The following is a 19,250-nucleotide window of genomic DNA, read 5'->3' as shown; positions in this document are numbered from 1 at the left end:
GTTCTATAAAAAGAACATTGTCTTCATTCTATGCATTCCCATTTCAGTTCACAAAGCATCTATGTAATATTTGTGTGTAGATCTAATCTACCAGTAACAAGTCTGGCGGGCTTCCTCTGAATTACTTCAATGTCTGCCTTTAATCTGACCTACTGGAAATCCCAAACACTCAAGCAGTACTCAAGTATGGGTCACACAAGTGTTCTATATGCAGTCTCCTTTAAAGATGAGCCACACTTCCCTAAACGTCTACGAATGAACCAAAGTCAACCATTCACTTCCCTACTACCACCCACAAGTGCTCGTTCCATTTCATGTCACTTTGCAATGTTACATATTGATATTTAGTAAATGTGAATTTGTCAAGCAGCACACTACCAATGCTGCATTCAAACATCATCAGATTCTTTTTCCTACTCATCTGTGTTAACTTAAACTTATCTAGATTTAGAGCAAGTTTCCATTTCCTGCCAACTAGAAATTTCGTCCAGGTCACCTCATATCCTCCTGCAGTCACTCAATGACAACACCATCCTGTACACCACAGTGTCATCAGCAAACAGCCTCAGATTGATACTGACACTGTTCACAAGATCATTTATGTATGTGGAGGATAAGAGTGGCTTTATCACACATCCCTGGATACTCCTGACAATATATTTCTCAATGATGAACACTGACCATAAAGGACAGTGTACTGGGTTCTGTTACTTAAGAAGCTATTCTCATGTTTGGGAACCCCATGTGTATGCTTGGACCTTCATTATCCATCTGCAGTGGGGCACCATGTCAAATGCCTTCTGGAAATCATGAGCATGAGCATAAGCATACATTGATGAGCCAAAGCATCATGACCACCTGCTTAATAGTTTATTTGTCCATCATTGGGATGAAATACAACACTGATTCTGTGTATCAGCAATCCAACAGTTTGTTGGTAGGTTTGTGGAGGTATGTATCATTAGGTGTCTATGTACAGGTCATGAAATTTGTGTAAATAATGGACTGCTGATTTGGGTGTACTGCAAAGGTGCCAGATAGTGACACAGATGGGTTCCATAGGATTTACATCAAGCAGATTTGGTCACCAAGACATCATCTTGAGTTCAGTATAATTCTCCTCAAACCACTGTAGCATGGTTCTCACTCTGAGACATGGACAATTAGACTGCTGAAAGATGACATCACTGTCGGGGAAGACGTCAAGCGTGAAGGGATGCAAGTGGACCCAGCTATCAGCATCTCTCCAATTACTACCACAGGTCCCATGCAAGTGCAGTAGAATGTCTCCCATAGCGTAATACTGCTCCCATCAGCTTTCACTCGTGGCATACTGCACATTTTAAGCCACCATTCACCTCAATGACGGCTTTTGTGCAAATGACCATCGACGTAGTGTACCAAAAAAGGTATTCGCCAGTAGAGCCGACACATCTCCATCGAGCTATGGGCAAATCCCAATGGTCCTGTGCCCATTGCAGTGTTAATTGGTGATGGCTTTGGATCAACATGGGAACACATGGGTATGGTCTGCTGCGGAGCTCCGTGTTCAACAATGTACGATGAATGGTGTGCTCCGAAACACTTGTGCAGACACCAGCAGTGTGCTCTTTCAGCAGAGATGCCACAGATTGCCATCTGTACTACTTTATAGAGCAGACAAGCCTCTGAACCCCATGTTCTGTGAGGAGTCGTGGACACTCAATGATTTAGAGCCTAGTGATAGTTTTGCTGTCCTTCTACCTCTTTCCGTAGATGCTCATGACAGTAGCATGTGAACAGTTGACCAACTTTTGCCATTTTTCAGATAATCGTTCACAGGCTCTGCATAATAATAATCTGCCCTTTGTCAAAGTTGCTTATGTCAATGGATTTCTCCTTTTTCAGGCCATATCTTCACTAGTGTGATCCCCCATCCATGTCTGCTCTGCTTACATACCTTTGTTACCATGTTGTGCCCACATCATCACCAGGTGGCATCCAATGTTGCAGTGGGCAGGGGTCATAATGTACTGGCTGATCAATGTAGATTCCACCTGTTGCTCTTCATTAATGAGTTGCAGCATATCATGTGAGGAAAGGCAAGGGATCTGCATCAGCTGCACAGCGCCAATGCAACTGAGATGGAGCAGGTGATCCAAAGTAACTCTGTAATAACTCAAACCTAAACAACCCTCTCTCAAAATTAATATTTTTCTAAATAGCAGTTTTAACACTCCTAATTGTCTGGCCATTCCCTGTGAAGTGCAATGTTCCATAATGTAAAGATCCCTGAACCATACCTATAGCTTATAAGTTCCTGAAGACTGGCAGCACTCACCACCTCCAATCTCGGGTCCCCAAGGTTCGCCAAACCCACACCCAACTCCAAGGAAAGCTGAGCTATGTCTCATGTTTTGTGCTTCACCACAATTGGACTATTAACAAAGCTGTTGTGCATATGGTAACAGAGGAATTGCAAACAATTGGATTGCTACATTCCTAACCAATCGGATGCAGAGAGTCAGCATGAAATACACTAATAGACAAAGCAACTCAGTAACCGAAATACTATCAAGTAATAAAACTGTAAAACAAGGTGTTTCACAGGGCTCAGTATTGGGACCCCTACTTTTCTTCCTGTATATTAATGACTTGAGCCTGACTGTTGATGCACACAAAATAATAGTATTTGCTGATGACACAAATGTACTTCTCAAAGGGGAGAATACAGAGGCTGTGCAAAAAGCTGTGAACTTGGCCACTGAACAACTCAGCAACTGGGCTAAATTCAACAGATTAACTATCAACACCAAAAAGACAGCTTCCATGAACTTTCACACAACACAAAATGCAAATTCCTCTCAGCCATTTGTCACTGTAAATAACCAGCCAATAGATACTGACACTGTTTTCAAATTCCTGGGTCTGTGGGTTCAAGATAACCTGAAATGGAATACACATACAGGAAAGGTAAGTGCCAGGATTTGTATTGGCTGTTATGCATTGAGTGTACTGAAATCATGTGCTAGCCTGAAAACATTAACCATTGCGTACTACGCTTACATACAATCCCACCTAAAATATGGTGTAATATTCTGGGCAAATTCTCCAACTGCTCTGAGCACATTCAGAATCTTGAAGAGAGCAATGAGGATTATTACTGGGAGCAAACCCAGAGACTCCTGCAAACCCATCTTCAGAAAGTTGGAAATCTTTACACTGCCTTGCCTCTACATTCTTGAGACTCAAAAATTTTTCAGAAACCACATAGTGCCAACTGACACCAGAGTCGTAAAAAATAATGAAATACATGAACACAACAGCAGGAAAACGCAAATCTGCATGTTATACGTACAAACACAAATTGTGTAAAAAGGGAGCTTTCCACATGGGCCTCCAACTGTTCAACAATCTTCCCACTAGTATTAAGTCCATCGAAGACAACATAAAATTTAGCAAAGCTGTGAAGTCATATTTGTTGTGTCACTGTTTTTACTCTGTAAATGAATACTTAGAACAGTAATCTTGCTACTTGTGTTAAATTGAAAACATTGAGCAATATAATACATTAGGATACTATAGGCCTATGTTAATATATGTTAACAATGCTAACTGATATTTTCCGACATCTGCAACACACTGTGTATCATCAGATCACATGGAATAAATAAATAAATAAATACCTGTGGGAAAGCACAATTAAACTCAAGTTCAATGAAAACTTTTGGTGGCCAGTCTTCTGACATTCAAGATCAACTACTTAATTCAGTACGTGTAATCACACTTTATGACAAAACAGGCAATCTCAGGAAAATAACAATATTCAACATTAGTTTGAATGTGTCATGCATGTTTAAAAAAACCTCATTCTAAAATTTGTTAAATAACTAATTTGCTAGTATATTCAGAAGATACAAATCCCACTACACTTTGAGGCGGTACTGACTTGCATTTCATAGTCACATGAAGTAGCACCAATCTTGATCACCTCAAAGCTGAAAGTTTAAATGAGTGTCAGATGGTGTTTGCATAACAATGTACACAACACCATATTTTAGATAACCTCACCACACACATTTTATGCTTTTCAAAGTTCAGTCATTAATTTTGGTGATCTGTTTTATATTACAAAAAAATATTCGCACAACTATCCCAAAACAGGGCCCACAATTACAATGGTGAAGTTACTTGTTATATTGTGGTACAAAATAAACAGTTCACATTTATGCAAAACCATCAAAGCTCACAATTAACACTATCTTGCGTGGGTTTATAGAAGAAGATCACATGGTAGTAGTTCAATTATGTCAGTCACTAATGAGATTCACCATTCTCAATGGTCACACAACCTGATGACAATTACATTACAGAGTACTTGTTGATTCAATACATTTCAATGAAATTATTAATTCATTCAAGTAACAAAATTCACTTAAAAGTAATTAAAAATTACAGTTTTTGAGTTCTGCATTGACCGGTATGCAAATCTTCATGTACAGAATGGACATGTATGTGGCATGAGCCAACACTGAAAGCACACATGATCATAGACATTACTCGTGTACTTCCAAACCATGGACTGGCAGTTTTGGTTGACATCTGACTACTTATAGACAAGTGTAAGAACAAACTTATTTTGAAAACTGCATTATGCTTTGAAATTTGTCAATATTGGATTTTACTGTTTATGATGAACTACAAGAAGTAATGTGATTTTAATTTATAGAAAATGTTGTTGGTCAAAAATTTAGAAACATACACGGTCACACAGTGTGAATCCCTCTGTTTATATGAATGAGAGCCATAATGAAAATTAGAATGAACTTCATGAAATTATTAATTGTTGTTGTTGTTGTTGTTGTTGTTGTAGTGGTCTTCAGTCCAGGGACTGGTTTGACGCAGCTCTCCAAGCTACTCTATACTGTGCAAGCTTCTTCATCTCTGAGTAACTTCTGCAACCTACATCCTTCTGAATCTGTTTACTGTATTCATCTCTTGATCTCCCTCTATGATTTTTACCCTTCATGCTTCCCTCCAATACTAAATTGATGATCCCTTGATGCCTCAGAACATGTCCTACCAACCGATCCCATCTTATAGTCAATTCGTGCCACAAATTCCACTTCTCCCCAATTCTATGCAGTACCTCCTTATTAGTTACGTGATCTACCCATTTAATCTTCAGCATTCTTCTGTAGTACCACATTTTGAAAGCTTCTATTCTCTTCTTGTCTAAACTGTGTATCATCCACATTTCACTTCCATACATGGCTACACTCCATACACATACTTTCAGAAATGACTTCCTGACACTTAAATCTATAGTCAATGTTAACAAATTTCTCTTCTTCAGAAACGCTTTCCTTGCCATTGCCAGTCTACATTTTATATCCTCTCTACTTCGACCATCATCAGTTATTTTGCTCCCCAAATAGCAAAACTCATCTACTACTTTAAGTGTCTCATTTCCTAATATAATTCTCTCAGCATCACTTGATTTAATTTGACTACATTCCATTATCCTCGTTTTGCTTTTGTTGATGTTCATCTTATATTCTTCTATCAAGACACTGTCAATTCTGTTCAACTGCTGTTCCAGTTCCTTTGCTGTCTCTGACAGAATTACAATGTCATCGGCGAACCTCAAAGTTTTTATTTCTTCTCCATGGATTTTAATTTGTATTCCAAATTTTTCTTTTGTTTCCTTTACTGCTTGCTCACTATGTAGATTGAATAACATCGGAGACAGGCTACAACCCTATCTCACTACCTTCCCAACCACTGCTTCCCTTTCATGCCCCTTGACTCTTATAACTGCCATCTGGTTTCTGTACAAATTGTAAATAGCCTTTCGCTCCCTGTCTTTGGCCCCTGCCACCTTCAGAACTTCGAAGAGAGTATTCCAGTCAACATTATCAAAAGCTTTCTCCAAGTCTACAAATGCAAGAAATCTAGGTTTGCCGTTCCGTAATCTACCTTCTAAGATAACTCATAGTGTCAGTACTGCCTCATGTGTTTCAACATTTCTACAGAATCCAATCTGATCTTCCCAAAGGTCAGCTTCTACCAGTTTTTTCATTCATCTGTAAAGAATTCTTGTTAGTATTTTGCAGCCATGACTTACTAAACTGATAGTTCAGTATTTTTCACACCTACTTTCTTTGATATTGGAATTATTATATTCTTCTTGAAGTGTGAGGGTATTTTGTCTGTCTCATACATCTTGCCAACTATGCATAATTTCCTGTTTAACTGACCTATCAGTGTATTTGTTATATTACTGATATCGTAGCAGTATATTTTACAGCAGATTTAATGGCACTTTAAAATATTGGGTACCTCTGTGTGAATATTTACTGAAATTTGGAAATAGTTATTTAGATTTTAAGTATGCCCTATACCATTTAGAATGTTTTTAAAAATTTTGATTATCTGCAAAGTGAAATGATAACACATGGAAAGTTCTGGTTGAGAATTATGAATTATTTAAGAATGAAGGAGACAGCTCACCGAAGCCAGAAGCACTGCATCATCAAAAGGTACACAAACAAAAGGTACAGAGCTTTGCTAGCTTTTGGAATGAACTACCTTTTTCAAGCTTGAAGGAAAAACATGCACATGAGCACACACACTCACTCACATGCACATGCCTGTCTCCCTAAATTGTGCTCAGTTGACTCCCAGGTCTTGCCTGGCTCACAATGAGTGTACTGGGATGAGCTGAGGGTGTGGGATAGGGTGAGGTGAGAGATGGAAAGAGGTGGGAGGCAGAGAAGGATTTGGGGGGAAGCTGGTGTGAGAGTGGGGAGCCATCTGTGGCACAGCTGGGGTGCAGATAGAGGGGGCAGGTGGCTGACGGATAGGCACACGGTTACAGTCTAGGGCATGAGATAGCAGCACGCAACTACCTGACGTGAATTGGGTGGGGTTGCTGGTGCAGGGGATGGTGTACACACACACACACACACACACACACACACACACACACACACAGAGAGAGAGATAAAAGAAGCTGGTGGTGGTGGGGGACATCCAGATGGCAGAGGTTGTGAAGAAGCCATTGAGATCTCACATTTTGTGCTCTGCTGCATGTTGTGCCACTGGGTCCACCTTGCTTATTGTGACAATTTGGCAGTGGGCATTCATTCTAGTTGACAGCTGATTGGTTGTCATACCAATGTAGAACACTGTACAGTGGTTGCAGCAGAGCTGTTATATAACATGGCTGCTTTCAAAGGTGGCCTGGCCTCTGACAGGGTTAGGATAAGCATGTGACAGAACTGGAGTGGGTGGTCTGAGTAGGTCCTGCATCTGGGTGTTACACAAGGGTAGGATCCCTGTGGCAGGGACTGGGGGTGGGAGTGGTGTAGCGATGGTCTAGGATGTTGTGGAAGTTGGGTGGGTGATGGAACTCCACTTTGGGAGGGGACGGAAGTTTCTTGGTAGTTTCAGGCATGATAGGTAATCAAAGGCCTGACCAGGAGATGGTTCAGTTGTTCCAGTCCCAGTTGGTATTGGGTAACAAGAAGGGTGCTTCTTTGTGGTTGGTTCTTGGAATGGATATGAGAATCAGGTGTGTGGGAGGGATATGGTGTGGGAGAACTGTTTATGAATTAGGTCTGGAGGATATTGCTTATCTGCAAAGACCTTTGCGAGGCCTTCAGCATACTGGGCGAGGGAGCTCTCATCACTGCAGATTCATCGGCCATGGGTGGCCAGGCTATATCTGAGGGATTTTTTGGGTGTGGAAGTGGTGGCAGCTGTCAAGTTGCAGGTACTGTTGGTGATTGACGGGTTTGATGTGGACCGAGGTGTGGATGGAGCCATCTGAGAGGAGGAGATTGACATCTAGGAAGATGGCATGATGGGTGGTGGAGGACCAGGTGAAGTGGATGGGAGAAAAGGTATTGAGATTGTGGAGGAATGAGTATCAGGTGTCCTTGCCCTGGGTCCAGATTATAAAGATGTCATCAATAAACCTGAACCAGACCAGGGGTTTTGGGAAGTTAGGAATGTTTCCTCTAGGTGGCCCATGGGGTGCCATGTGGGTGCCCATGGCTGTGCCACAAATTTGCTTGTATGCGTTACCTTCAAGGGAAAGTAGTTATGGATTAGGATGTAGTTGTTCAAGTGTACTAGGAATAAAGTGGTGGATTTGGAATCTGCAGGGCATTGGGAGAGAGAGTGTTTAATCACTGCAAGGCCATGGGCATAAAGGATTTGGTATATAAGGAGGTCGCATCAACAGTGACGAGTAGGGACCTGGGAGGTAAGAGTGTGGGGATGGTGGAGAGCCAGTGCTGGTATCTTCCATGTGGGAGGCTAGGGTTTGGACAATCAGTTGCAGATTTTGGTCAACAAGGGGTGAGATTCTTTCAGTGGGGGCACTGTAACCTGCCACAATGAGGCACCCAGGATTGTTAGATTTGTGAATTTTGGGGAGCGTGTAGGTGGGTGTTTGGTCTGTTATTGAGGTGAGTAGGGAGATGGTTTCTGAGGAGAGGTTGTGGGAAAGGCCTAAGGATTTCAGAACTGATTGGAGGTTATGTTGGACTTCTGGGATGGGGTCACTCTGGCAGAGTTTGTAGGTGGATGTGTCGGACAACTGGCAGAGGCCCTCTGCCAGGTAGTTACACTGGTTCATGACAACAGTGGTGAAATCTTTGTCTGCTGGGAGGATAATCAGGTCAGCATCCATTTTTAAGTTGTGTAGGGCAGTCCTTTCTTCTGCTGAAAGGTTGCTGTTCTTAGGGAGGAACCTGGGCAAGGATGGTGAGGTCAAGTTGGAAGTTACGAATTCCTGGAAGGTGACTCGGGGATTGTTAGTCAGGCATATTGGAGGGTCACAGTTGGATGTGTTATGAAGTGGGGCAGTCAGGGTTCAATGTTGGGATTGAATTGGTTTTTGCTGGATTGGTTTGTGGAAAAGAAGTGTTTCCACTGTAGGGAGCGGGAGAAGGAGAGTAGGTCTTTCACAAGTTCAACATGGTTAAAACTGGGAGTAAGGCTGACTGTGAAGCCTTTGGATAGGACTGAAACTTCTGTGAAGTGAGGATTTTGGTGGAGAAGTTAACAACAGTGTTCTCAGAATGTTTTGGCTCTGAATTTTGTGGAGTGTTTGTAGGGGTTTTGGAGGATGTGGGAGGTTGAAAAGGTCAGCCGGGCAGGGTCTAGGTGCTATGAAGGGTTGATGAGGAATACTGTGGGCAGGTTTGGGGTTGAATAGTGGTGCCCCAAGGTGGGAGTAGGATGTCAGCAGGATGGATAACTTGTGGAGGGGTGTTTGGAATGTTCTTCTTGGTGTTAAAGTGTAAGGATCTCAATTTGGGTGATGAGGTGTATATAGTTGGGATTGCATTGTACCAGTATTTTGCTGAGGGAATAGAGGTGGCTCAGTTATGCCTGTGCCACAGAGACGTGTTTTTGTAGAACCACGTTTGTGAGGGAAAGGGGCTGGCGGAATCTGAAAAGGTGAAGGTTATTGTGGAAGGAGGGGTGGGATCCAGAAATAGAGATTTTTATGGTTAGGCCATTGGGGTGGGGGGGAGATTCCATGGCTTAGGCAGCATTTAAGGAACAGGATGTGGGACAGGGTTTTGGCTACAGATAGAGAAATTTTTCGAACTGATGCAAATAAATAGAGCAGGTTCCCATTGTGGAGGAGGGGGGGGGGCGGTTAACTGGGGAAAGAAGTTGGCATTGGAAATGGCTAATAAAGGTGTCAGGTGATTTCAGGGGGAGCTGAATCATGTTGGCGGGTGTAAGGAGTGAAAGGAATTGTGATGGGGGCAGAGGGTAGTATTGTGACTGAAGTATATCTTATCGTGCTTGATATATCGTCATGCACACACAATAAATTTGATTGCCCATGATTTATCATCACACATAAGAGATAAAAAGAAGACAAGGACAGGCAAATTGGGAGCAATATGTGAAGGAGGGAAGAATTTTGTGTTGCTAGAACTGTGTTATGCTGTTGGGAGTCACATGGCACATGGAGTTGCATGCATGGCTGTTATAACAGATGCAGCCGTAGAAACAGGGTGTAACAAAAGTCGCATGTGACCACACGTGTTGGGGCCATTATGGAGTGTGTCATAAAGGTGAGAGGGCAGAAACATAAGAGAAAGAAAGGGACAGACAATAGAGTGGGAGCTAGATAAAGGAGACAGTAACAAAGGATGGACAACATGAGGTTTGGATTGAGGAGAGCCACTAGGCAGTATAATAATGTATGGAAAGTTCTGGTTGAGATTATGAGCTATTTAGGAATAAAGGAGATGACTCACTGAAGGGCAGAAGTGCTGCTTCATCTATAGGTACACAAACAAAAGCTGTAGAGCTTTGCTAGCTTTCAGAATGAGTGCTTCTATGTCATGCCCTAGTCTGTGAAATCACGTGCCCAGCCATCTGCCACATGCCCCCTCTACCTGCACTCCCAGCTAGCCCACAGATGGATTCCCATCCTCCTACAAACCCTTAGACACTTCCCCCCAACCTCTTCCCTCCCCCCTACTTCTATCCAATCCTTACCCCACCCCACACTGCACCCCTACCTAACCCCACCCTGCACCCCCACCTCACCAGAGGACACTCACCATGGGCCAGGCAAGAGCTAGCAGTCGACTGAGCGCAATATAGGGAGACAGACATGTGCATGAGAGTGAGTGTGTGTGTATGTGTTTGACTGCATGTTTTTCCTTCAAGCTCAAAAAAGGCAGTTCATTCCAAAAGCTAGCAAAGCTCTGTACCTTTTGTTTGGATACTTATCGATGACGCAGTGCTTCTACCTTTCAGTGAGTCATTTCCTTCATTCATTAATAATCTGTGAATCAAAATAGATTTGTAAGAGTATACATTTGCACAATATTCATTAAACAAAATGATTAGATTTCATCATTGAATAAAACATATTTATCTCTTGCCCCGTCCAATTTGCATTATACCTCAAGCTTTCAGTATTGTCCTGAATTGCCTTTCATGTATTGTGGTAATTTAAATATTATATGGTGAGGAATGCTGTGTGAACATCACAAAAAGACCGGAGATAAGGTCAGTGCCACAAGTATATGGTTACTTGAAGCTCAACGCCATTACATCAGACCATAAATCATCAAATATATGCATCTGTGATTTCTCTGCCTGTGACACCATTATACCATATGCTTGCCAATTGTTGGTTGACCCCTATGAAAGGAAAATCCCAGGGAATTACTGGCTCTCAGTTACTTGCTCATGATAAAAGTGGTACATGCAGACTTGAAAGCAAGACTTTTTTTTACACAGTTCTACATGAGAAGAAGTAAAAAACATTGAAGCCTAGGACGTCATCACCAAAGACTAGCCATAAGTCTATTTGGCCCATTCTTGTTACCACTAATATTTCTTTAATACTACTGAGAAAACACCTGAGCAGCCTGTTAGATCTAGGTATCAGTTCGGAGACACACCAGTGGACTATCCAGTGTGTCATGGTTTTCTCCTTCTGTATAAGTGGAAGTCGAATGAAAACAAAAAAGATGGAAACAAGTAAGTAACATGTATATTATTTCAAAAGTAATCACAATAACTTTTAATGAATTTATCCTATTGTGCAGTAAGATGGTCAATGCCTTCATGGATAAATGTTTGCAGTTGCCTACAGAACCATGATTGTACCCAGGTGTGCACCGCTTCGTCTGAAGTTGACAGACATGAATGTCAATCTTCAGGGCTCCAAAAATATGGAAGTTGCATGGTGAGGTATTGCATCTGTATGGAGGCTATGTAAGGGCTCCCCAGTGAAACTTCTGCAGTGTAATCAAAACAACTTTGGCAGCTTAAGGGCTACCCACATGTTGTAAAGGTTATTTCAGTTATGCTGCGGAAGTTTCTCTGGGAAGTCCTTACACATCCTCCATACAGCTGTGATCTCTCGTCATGAAATTTCCATATTTTTGGAGCCCTAAAGATAGGCTTTTATGGCCATCGCCTTACTTCAGATGAAGTGTTGCCCACCTAGACATGCTCATCATTCTGTAGGCAATTGCAAACATTTTTACATGAAGGCATTGACCATTTTGCCTCACTATGTGATAAATGCATTAACAGTTATGGTGACTACTTTTCAAATAATAAACAGTTTACTTACCTTTTTCCATCTGCCTCATTTTCATTTGACTGCTCCTCATAAGTGTAGTCTCGCCAACTTCTGCATTTTTCTTCTTCTAATTAATAAGTAAACTGTATTGTACTAGGTTGTTGAGAGCTTCGTCCGCAGCTCGTGGTCGTGCTGTAGTGTTCTCGCTTCCCGCGCCCGGGTTCCCGGGTTCGATTCCCGGTGGGGTCAGGGATTTTCTCTGCCTCGTGATGACTGGGTGTTGTGTGATGTCCTTAGGTTAGTTAGGTTGAAGTAGTTGTAAGTTCTAGGGGACTGATGACCATAGCTGTTAAGTCCCATAGTGCTCAGAGCCATTTGAACCATTTTTTTGTTAAGAGCTTCGAAGTATGTCCAGGATCTGCCAAGTTCAACGTTCTGCATTTGAAAAATGTCAGTGAATAAACTGTATATAGCATACGAAGAGCATGACAGTTATTTCAAAACTATATATGTATGTAATGATTTTTTCACTGTTTTTGCAGATTCAAGCATATATTTATAACACTAATTTTAGTGTAACAATGTGTAACTGTATGGTGGCTTTCATTTAAGCTGGTAGCAGTTACACTTTCTTTTGTGTTGGAACATGTATAGTGTTCTCTGCAATATTGTGTGAATTGTGTAATCAAAATATGTGAGCTCCAATTTTTACTTACTATCTGTGCATGCCTAATATTTTACCCATAGAAATATTCTGTAATCCTGCAGTTCAATACACAAATAACTTCATTTTGCTGTGATTAACTTTAGAACAAAACTTGTACTAATCATTTTCAAGTTTATGTATAATCTTTAACATGTGCCTGCATAAGATGCAAATTTGGAGCTAAGTTTCTGTATTTAATGCCATTTCCTGATGTTATTTTTACCAGTTGACTGTTTTAAGTAGCAGCAATATTTTTTGTCTTTTCTACATTAATTGCAATTTTTTATCCCCAGTATGACCAACTGGCAGAAGATTCCCCAAGTAAAACAGCAAAAGGAAAACATACGAGCGATGAAGATCACAATGAAAAGAAATCCACTGATTAAGACATAGTGTCTATGAATATCTTACTGTGTTTTTTAAAATTCTAAATGTTGTGTCAATGTGCTTTTCTTTGATCTAAATTTGAAGGTTACTGAAATTTTGTTGAGTCTGAGTGAAACTGTCAATTGTTAGAAAACCTGCTTAGCCATTATACAACATTCCATATTAGTTTGCAGCCACTGTGTACCATAAATATAGTTGATATTACTTGATGTATTGGGTGCTATATGTGTAAAATGAGTGTTATATGTGTTGACTGACTGTTCTACAAGTGAAAATGCATTGTTGGTGAATGGAGAGTGCTGACACATGCATCTTTAATGTATTGTCCACAATGTTAGTAGTATCAAGAAGTGTTAGATATCTATGAAGTGGTTCATTGTGATCTGCTGTTTGCTCATTGCCAGAAAACTTTAGTAACAAGTGTAATGGGTGTTAAGTCAATGATACCAATTTCTGTTTAATAAATGATGTGGTCATCCTGAGCAGATATTACCATGTGGGAGAGGGAAGGACAATTTGATTGTAATACCTTGAGTTAGAGCTATTTTATCCTCAAGATTTTATAGTGGTGCGAGACAAGACAAGAGTGTTAGGCAAGACAAGTGTGTTTGATATCCATAAGTTGGCATTTTATATATTATTGTGGTACTTATGGAAAGAAGGGAGATACTAGTCTGTTACAACTTACGTGGCTCACTTAAAAGAAAAACTGAAGATTTTCAACTGAAGCAGTGGCTTTGCTGATGGATTAAATACTTCATCTTTGATATGTACCTAAAACAAAGTGTTCTTTTTCTGTTATTTGCTTTGAAACACATTTTGATATTGAACAGATTGTAAATTCCAATACTACTTTATTGTGACTAACATCAAAGTAACATAACTGCCTCAGTGTATTTAGTTACTATTTGTAATGACAACATTGAAAATGTTGCACTTGTTTCATTGGGAATATTTGGTACTGTTAACTCACAAATATTTAATTTCATTGCTATCACAAACATTTGGTGTTGTTGCTCTTTTGCTTCCTTCTTTGCCCATTTACCATTGGTACACAAAAACAAATACTGTAATAATTTTCACACCTGTCAGAAAACTTAAATTGTAATTTGCTTGTTCAAATATCAAGCTCAGGTAATTTCATAGGGATTGTATTGCACTAAATCTCTGTGAGACAGTATATCTAATGCCATAATACAAAATTTATGGACTGCAACTTCCATTGACTTCTACAGTGCTCACTTTCATGTAACTGTCCTATGCATTATGTAAACAGCAGGATATGGCTAATTGGGGATTTGAAGAAAAAGGTGAAAGAGGGTGACAGCTGAATGTTTGCTATCATTGTGACCATTCATTTTTATACTTGTAGTTGAAAATTGGCTTGTACCCTACAAGAGATTTATTTCAATTACTTTCCTAAGAGACTAGTTCTCAAAGACTTTGAAAGTTTAATTTAAAAACTTAAGACTCATTAAAACTGGAAGCAGCTGCATGTGTACACAGTGTGCTTTGCCCAATAGAATTTTGTAATGTCAGACTCCCTACAACACTTGACACATAGTTTTTGAGGTTTACTTGCTCCCTGTGCACTGGTTGCTTTGTTGCAGACATGAGCAACTATTCTTGTGATTACAGACATGTGCCATTATAATCACAATTATGTTTACAGTGTACGATTCCAAATCATATCTGTCTCACATCATTGTCTTGTTTTTTTTTTCTCATATTTGTATTTGTCATGAGACTGATCACACATGAACATATGTTCCAAGCCAAAATCAGGTAAAGTCTAAGTTTCTTCAGAAATTTTCTATACTTTCCAGCTGTATTCTGTTCAGAAATTAGGTGGAGATCTGCTCTGGTAGTGAGGGAGTAATTACACTCTATCTCCAGTACATTAAAAGAATTTATTTTTATTCAGTACAGGAAGTTTGGATGAGCTTCTAATTTAATTCTGTGGTGATAGGAAAAAAAAACTTCTAGTGTATAGATAGTTATTACTGTTGATCTATGCCTGGAGAGAGTGGGTAACACAGATTGGGTTAAGTGATTGTATGACACTGTAAAGGTGATGTGATAACACTTTCAACAGGCTCAAAGTTGAAACATATTGTGTCCTTGTGTACAGCATTTGTGGGTTTATTGGTTCTTCAATCCATTTCAAAACCTCCACTTCATATTATCTTAGTGCATAGTACGTCTGAACTGAGTGAAACCTGAACAAGCTTTTAGTCTTGCAAGCTTGGCATCAAATTGCATTCCGTTGAGCTGTAGATACATTTGTCACATAGCTGTTAATGTTGATCAGCAGTCTGCACATAATATTTCATTAGAAAATGATGTTATGTGAGATACAAATTTCTGTGTCTAAATTCCAGTAAAATGAAGATGAAGTTTTGATTTTGTTACATTATCATTCACTCATTTATTCAAACATTTATTCAGAACTAATAATTGTTTGGCTGGGGAAGTTATAGGTTAATTCACAACTGGAAATGATATTATTTCAAATCACAATTCACAGTAACAGCTCTTATGTCAAACATTTCTAATGTACAAAGAAGTGTCACAAAATTAACATCTTTAGCTGAGATGTAACTGTTCCCACAGTACCTTCGCTATTGTACCAAAGACTCCATGCAGTATTTACTTCAAGCCTCTCTCCATGTCTTGTGGAACATTACATATGTTCATGTTTTATTGACTGTGAGAATAATAGCTGATTTTAATTTCTAAGTACTCAGGAGATGCCAAAAATGTGCTCATATTTAAATGAGATTGATGTTTTGTGTGACCTGTAGTATCAAAATTATGTGCTCATATTTAAATGTGGTTGATGTTCTGTGTCACCTGCAGTATCAAAATGTATGAAATATGTTCATTATCTCATGTAGTATATTCTTAAGTTTATTTTATGTATGTTTTAGTAGACCTAGAATTCATTTCATACAGAAATTTATTCAGGTCTGGGAAGTATCAAAAGAAGACTGTATTTTTCACTTATAAATTATGAAATTATGGAAATCAAGAATTGCATGAATATTGCATGTGTTATTTGTGTCATTAATTTTGTATGTAAATGTTTATAAATTTTGGATGTTGTATAATGATGTATTAAAGGATTTTCATAATGAAATACATGTATTTAATATCTGAACCAAACATTGCTTTCTTTAAAGGGTTTCTTCCAAATTAGACAGGTGCTGTGAACAATAATGACAGTGTCTGCTAAAATCATTGTGCAAGATTCAAAAATCATTTTTTCTGTGGTTCTCGGTGAGATGTACCCAATTTACGTACATAACACCTGTTGAATGACCATTTTAATTTACAAGTGCTTGTTGTTTCCTTATGAGTTTTTCACTTACAAAAATGAAATTTAGCAGATAATGTTTAGTAAGTGAGAGAAATGGCAGAGAAGAGCAATGGAGTAATGGAAGAGTGTTGGAAAGAAAAAGAAAGAATGGATGAAGAGAAACAACAACTCAGTATGTAGTCATAGGAACAGATAAAATATTTTAGGAAGGTTGATGGGACTTGGGATGGTTGCAATCAAACTCGAGAGAAGGTCTGTTGAAACTGCGTAAATAATGAAAAAGTACAAGACAGTTGAGGGTTAAGCAGTTTCAGCCATAGTCTTCAAAGGAAATGACTTATGCTGAACAGCAACTGAATTAGAGGTAGCTAATATCAAGGTGCCACTGATGTTGGCAAGTGGTACACCATGTGATAAGTAGATGAAAGCTGTGGATAGCTGGAGTGGGAAATGGTTTGTGTCAACACTGCCAATGATAGCACTCATGTGTGCATGAGATGTGCTTGCTTGTGTGAATATGTGTGTTTCTTTTGTTGAAGAAGGGTTTGGCCAAAAGCTATAATGTGTAACAGTCTTTCAGTTGTGCCTGTCTACATCTCAGCAGATCATCTTTGTGGTGAATAACAGTCTATCCTTTTCCTAATATTGTTGATATTCCAACCAGGAGTTTCAACAGTAGAAAATAGTTGCACAAAACGTGTGTGGATAACACAAATATTTCCACACTAAAAAATGGAAAACATGCATGCTGTCTTATTGAACACCAAAAGTTTGGCATTACATCAGTGTCACTTGTTTGCTCACATTACCTATTCATCCATAAGACAGCTGCTAGTATTCCTTCTGATTGTTAGTTTTCCCAAGTGCTTTGCATAATGCCTATCCTTGTACAAAAAAAGTTTACTATGTCCTGACTTCAGCAATCATTAGTATTGCCAAGACGAAGCTCATGTTACAGATTAGTTCAATCTTTCATGCCATTTAATCAACTTCTTTATTAACTGATGGGCTTTGGCTACATAATTGGACATTAAACAGTTTCAAACCCAGTCAATGACTTATGCGGAACTCCAACTGAATCAGAGGTAGTGAACATGAGGGTGCCACTGACTTCAGCAAGTGGTACACCTATGACAAACAAACAGACTGTTGGTAGCTGGTGCAGGAAATGGTTTGTGTCTTTGATCAAGGAGGGTAGGCTGCAAGTAAGGTGTTCGTATACAAGCACAAAGATACTTTTAGTGTGAACACAGCTCAGACACAGAGAGAGAGAGAGAGAGAGAGAGAGAGAGAGAGAGAGAGAGTGTGTGTGTGTGTGTGTGGGTGTGTGTGTGCATGCCATATCTATATTCTTGTTTGCCTAATTCAGCTCCTCTTGTATCTTGTACTTGATGAGCAACAAAATAAAGAATACATATTTTATATTTTAATTACTGTGCTTATTATTGCATCAATTTAACAGATCCTAAGTCAAGTGGTCCTCAAGGAAGTGGAATAAAAAAATCTGAAACTCATTTCAGTTTATCAATTAAAATGATAATATTATAAACTTTTAAAAGTGTGCATTTTGTTTACTTTATTTGAAGCCATATCCATACAAGAACCCATAGCAGTAATTCTCAATAGTTTATCGGAAAAAGTACCATAGACCCCCATATTCTGATTGCCAGATTTACAGAATTTGTCTACCTTATCGTAAATAATAACTGCTTCACTTTTATTTTTAACACTTATAATAATTTAATGACCTAGCGATGGAATCCTGCATATTTGATACTACAGCTGCTATCTACATTTATCAAATGGAACAGAAATTATTCAGCTATGTAGAGGTAGCTGAACAAAACTGTATATTACAGAAGATATATAGATGATACATTTCTGCTAATTAAGGAAGATGAAGAAAATTATAAGGCTTCAAAAGTTTACACAGTGGGGCATGATCAAAACAAAAATAATACCCTGACTTGCTGTAGTATAAATAATTTCAGAAGTAAAGATAACAAACCACCAAATGGGTGAGGAATTATGTTATTGATGGGCAAGTGAACAAGACAGAGAATGGACAAATCCTCCACCAAAACTGTAGAGTAAACATGCACAAACTTCCATTTGCATAGTTACAGTGCCCTTGCTGACTTCATTGTGTCAGCACTGCAACTTGACTCATGAGCCTAATGTAGTCAGCCAGGATGATGTAACCTTACAGGTGTACATGTACTCAATAGCTTTGAAGAAAGATTCATTCATTGTTTATATTCCTGCAAGTCAAGATAATGGTTTTGTAGTGCTCATGCTCCATTATGAATATTATTTTACTGAGTAAACTTTTGAAGCATTATATCTATAGTACCTTCTTTAATAGGCAGTACTGTATCATCTATGTATTTTCTGTGATTTACAGTTTTAGGAGTTTTCATGATTTCTATGTTTTGTCAAAATGTACCTTTATATTATTGTGCATTCATAGCCACTTGCCAACTTGTGAACCAATTTTAAACTTCTTAATAGTTGCTGGACATAATGCTTCCTTTTTTGATAACACTTTGTAATGGATAACAAAATCTTCAGAATGTCTGAAATTGCACCTATATTATCGATCAAGTGATTTGTATAAAACATGGACAGTATTAGTCCTTCAAAACTAGACATGATTGTCTTATTGGGATTGCCATGATTGTCCTTTAAATAACTATATGACATTTCAGTCTTTGATCACTATTTTTTATTTTCAATGACCGGTTTCAGGCTAGCTGCCCATCTTCAGATCATGTATT

The 19,250-nt window shown here is 39.1% G+C and overlaps 1 protein-coding gene across 1 annotated transcript in view; it reads left to right on the top strand.

The window, feature by feature from the left end:
* Window positions 1-16,193, top strand: part of LOC126249022 (uncharacterized) — a 907,745-nt gene extending 891,552 nt beyond the window's left edge. The window contains exon 37 of the mRNA XM_049950624.1: window positions 13,061-16,193. Within this exon, the coding sequence (XP_049806581.1) occupies window positions 13,061-13,153 (93 nt within the window). The 3' untranslated portion in view covers window positions 13,154-16,193. The remainder of the gene's footprint in view (window positions 1-13,060) is intronic.
* Window positions 16,194-19,250: the final 3,057 nt, after the last annotated feature.

The sequence above is a fragment of the Schistocerca nitens genome, chromosome 3 (genome assembly GCF_023898315.1).
Source record: "Schistocerca nitens isolate TAMUIC-IGC-003100 chromosome 3, iqSchNite1.1, whole genome shotgun sequence".
Classification (NCBI taxonomy): domain Eukaryota; kingdom Metazoa; phylum Arthropoda; class Insecta; order Orthoptera; family Acrididae; genus Schistocerca; species Schistocerca nitens.
This window is presented reverse-complemented; position numbering and strand designations above follow the sequence as displayed.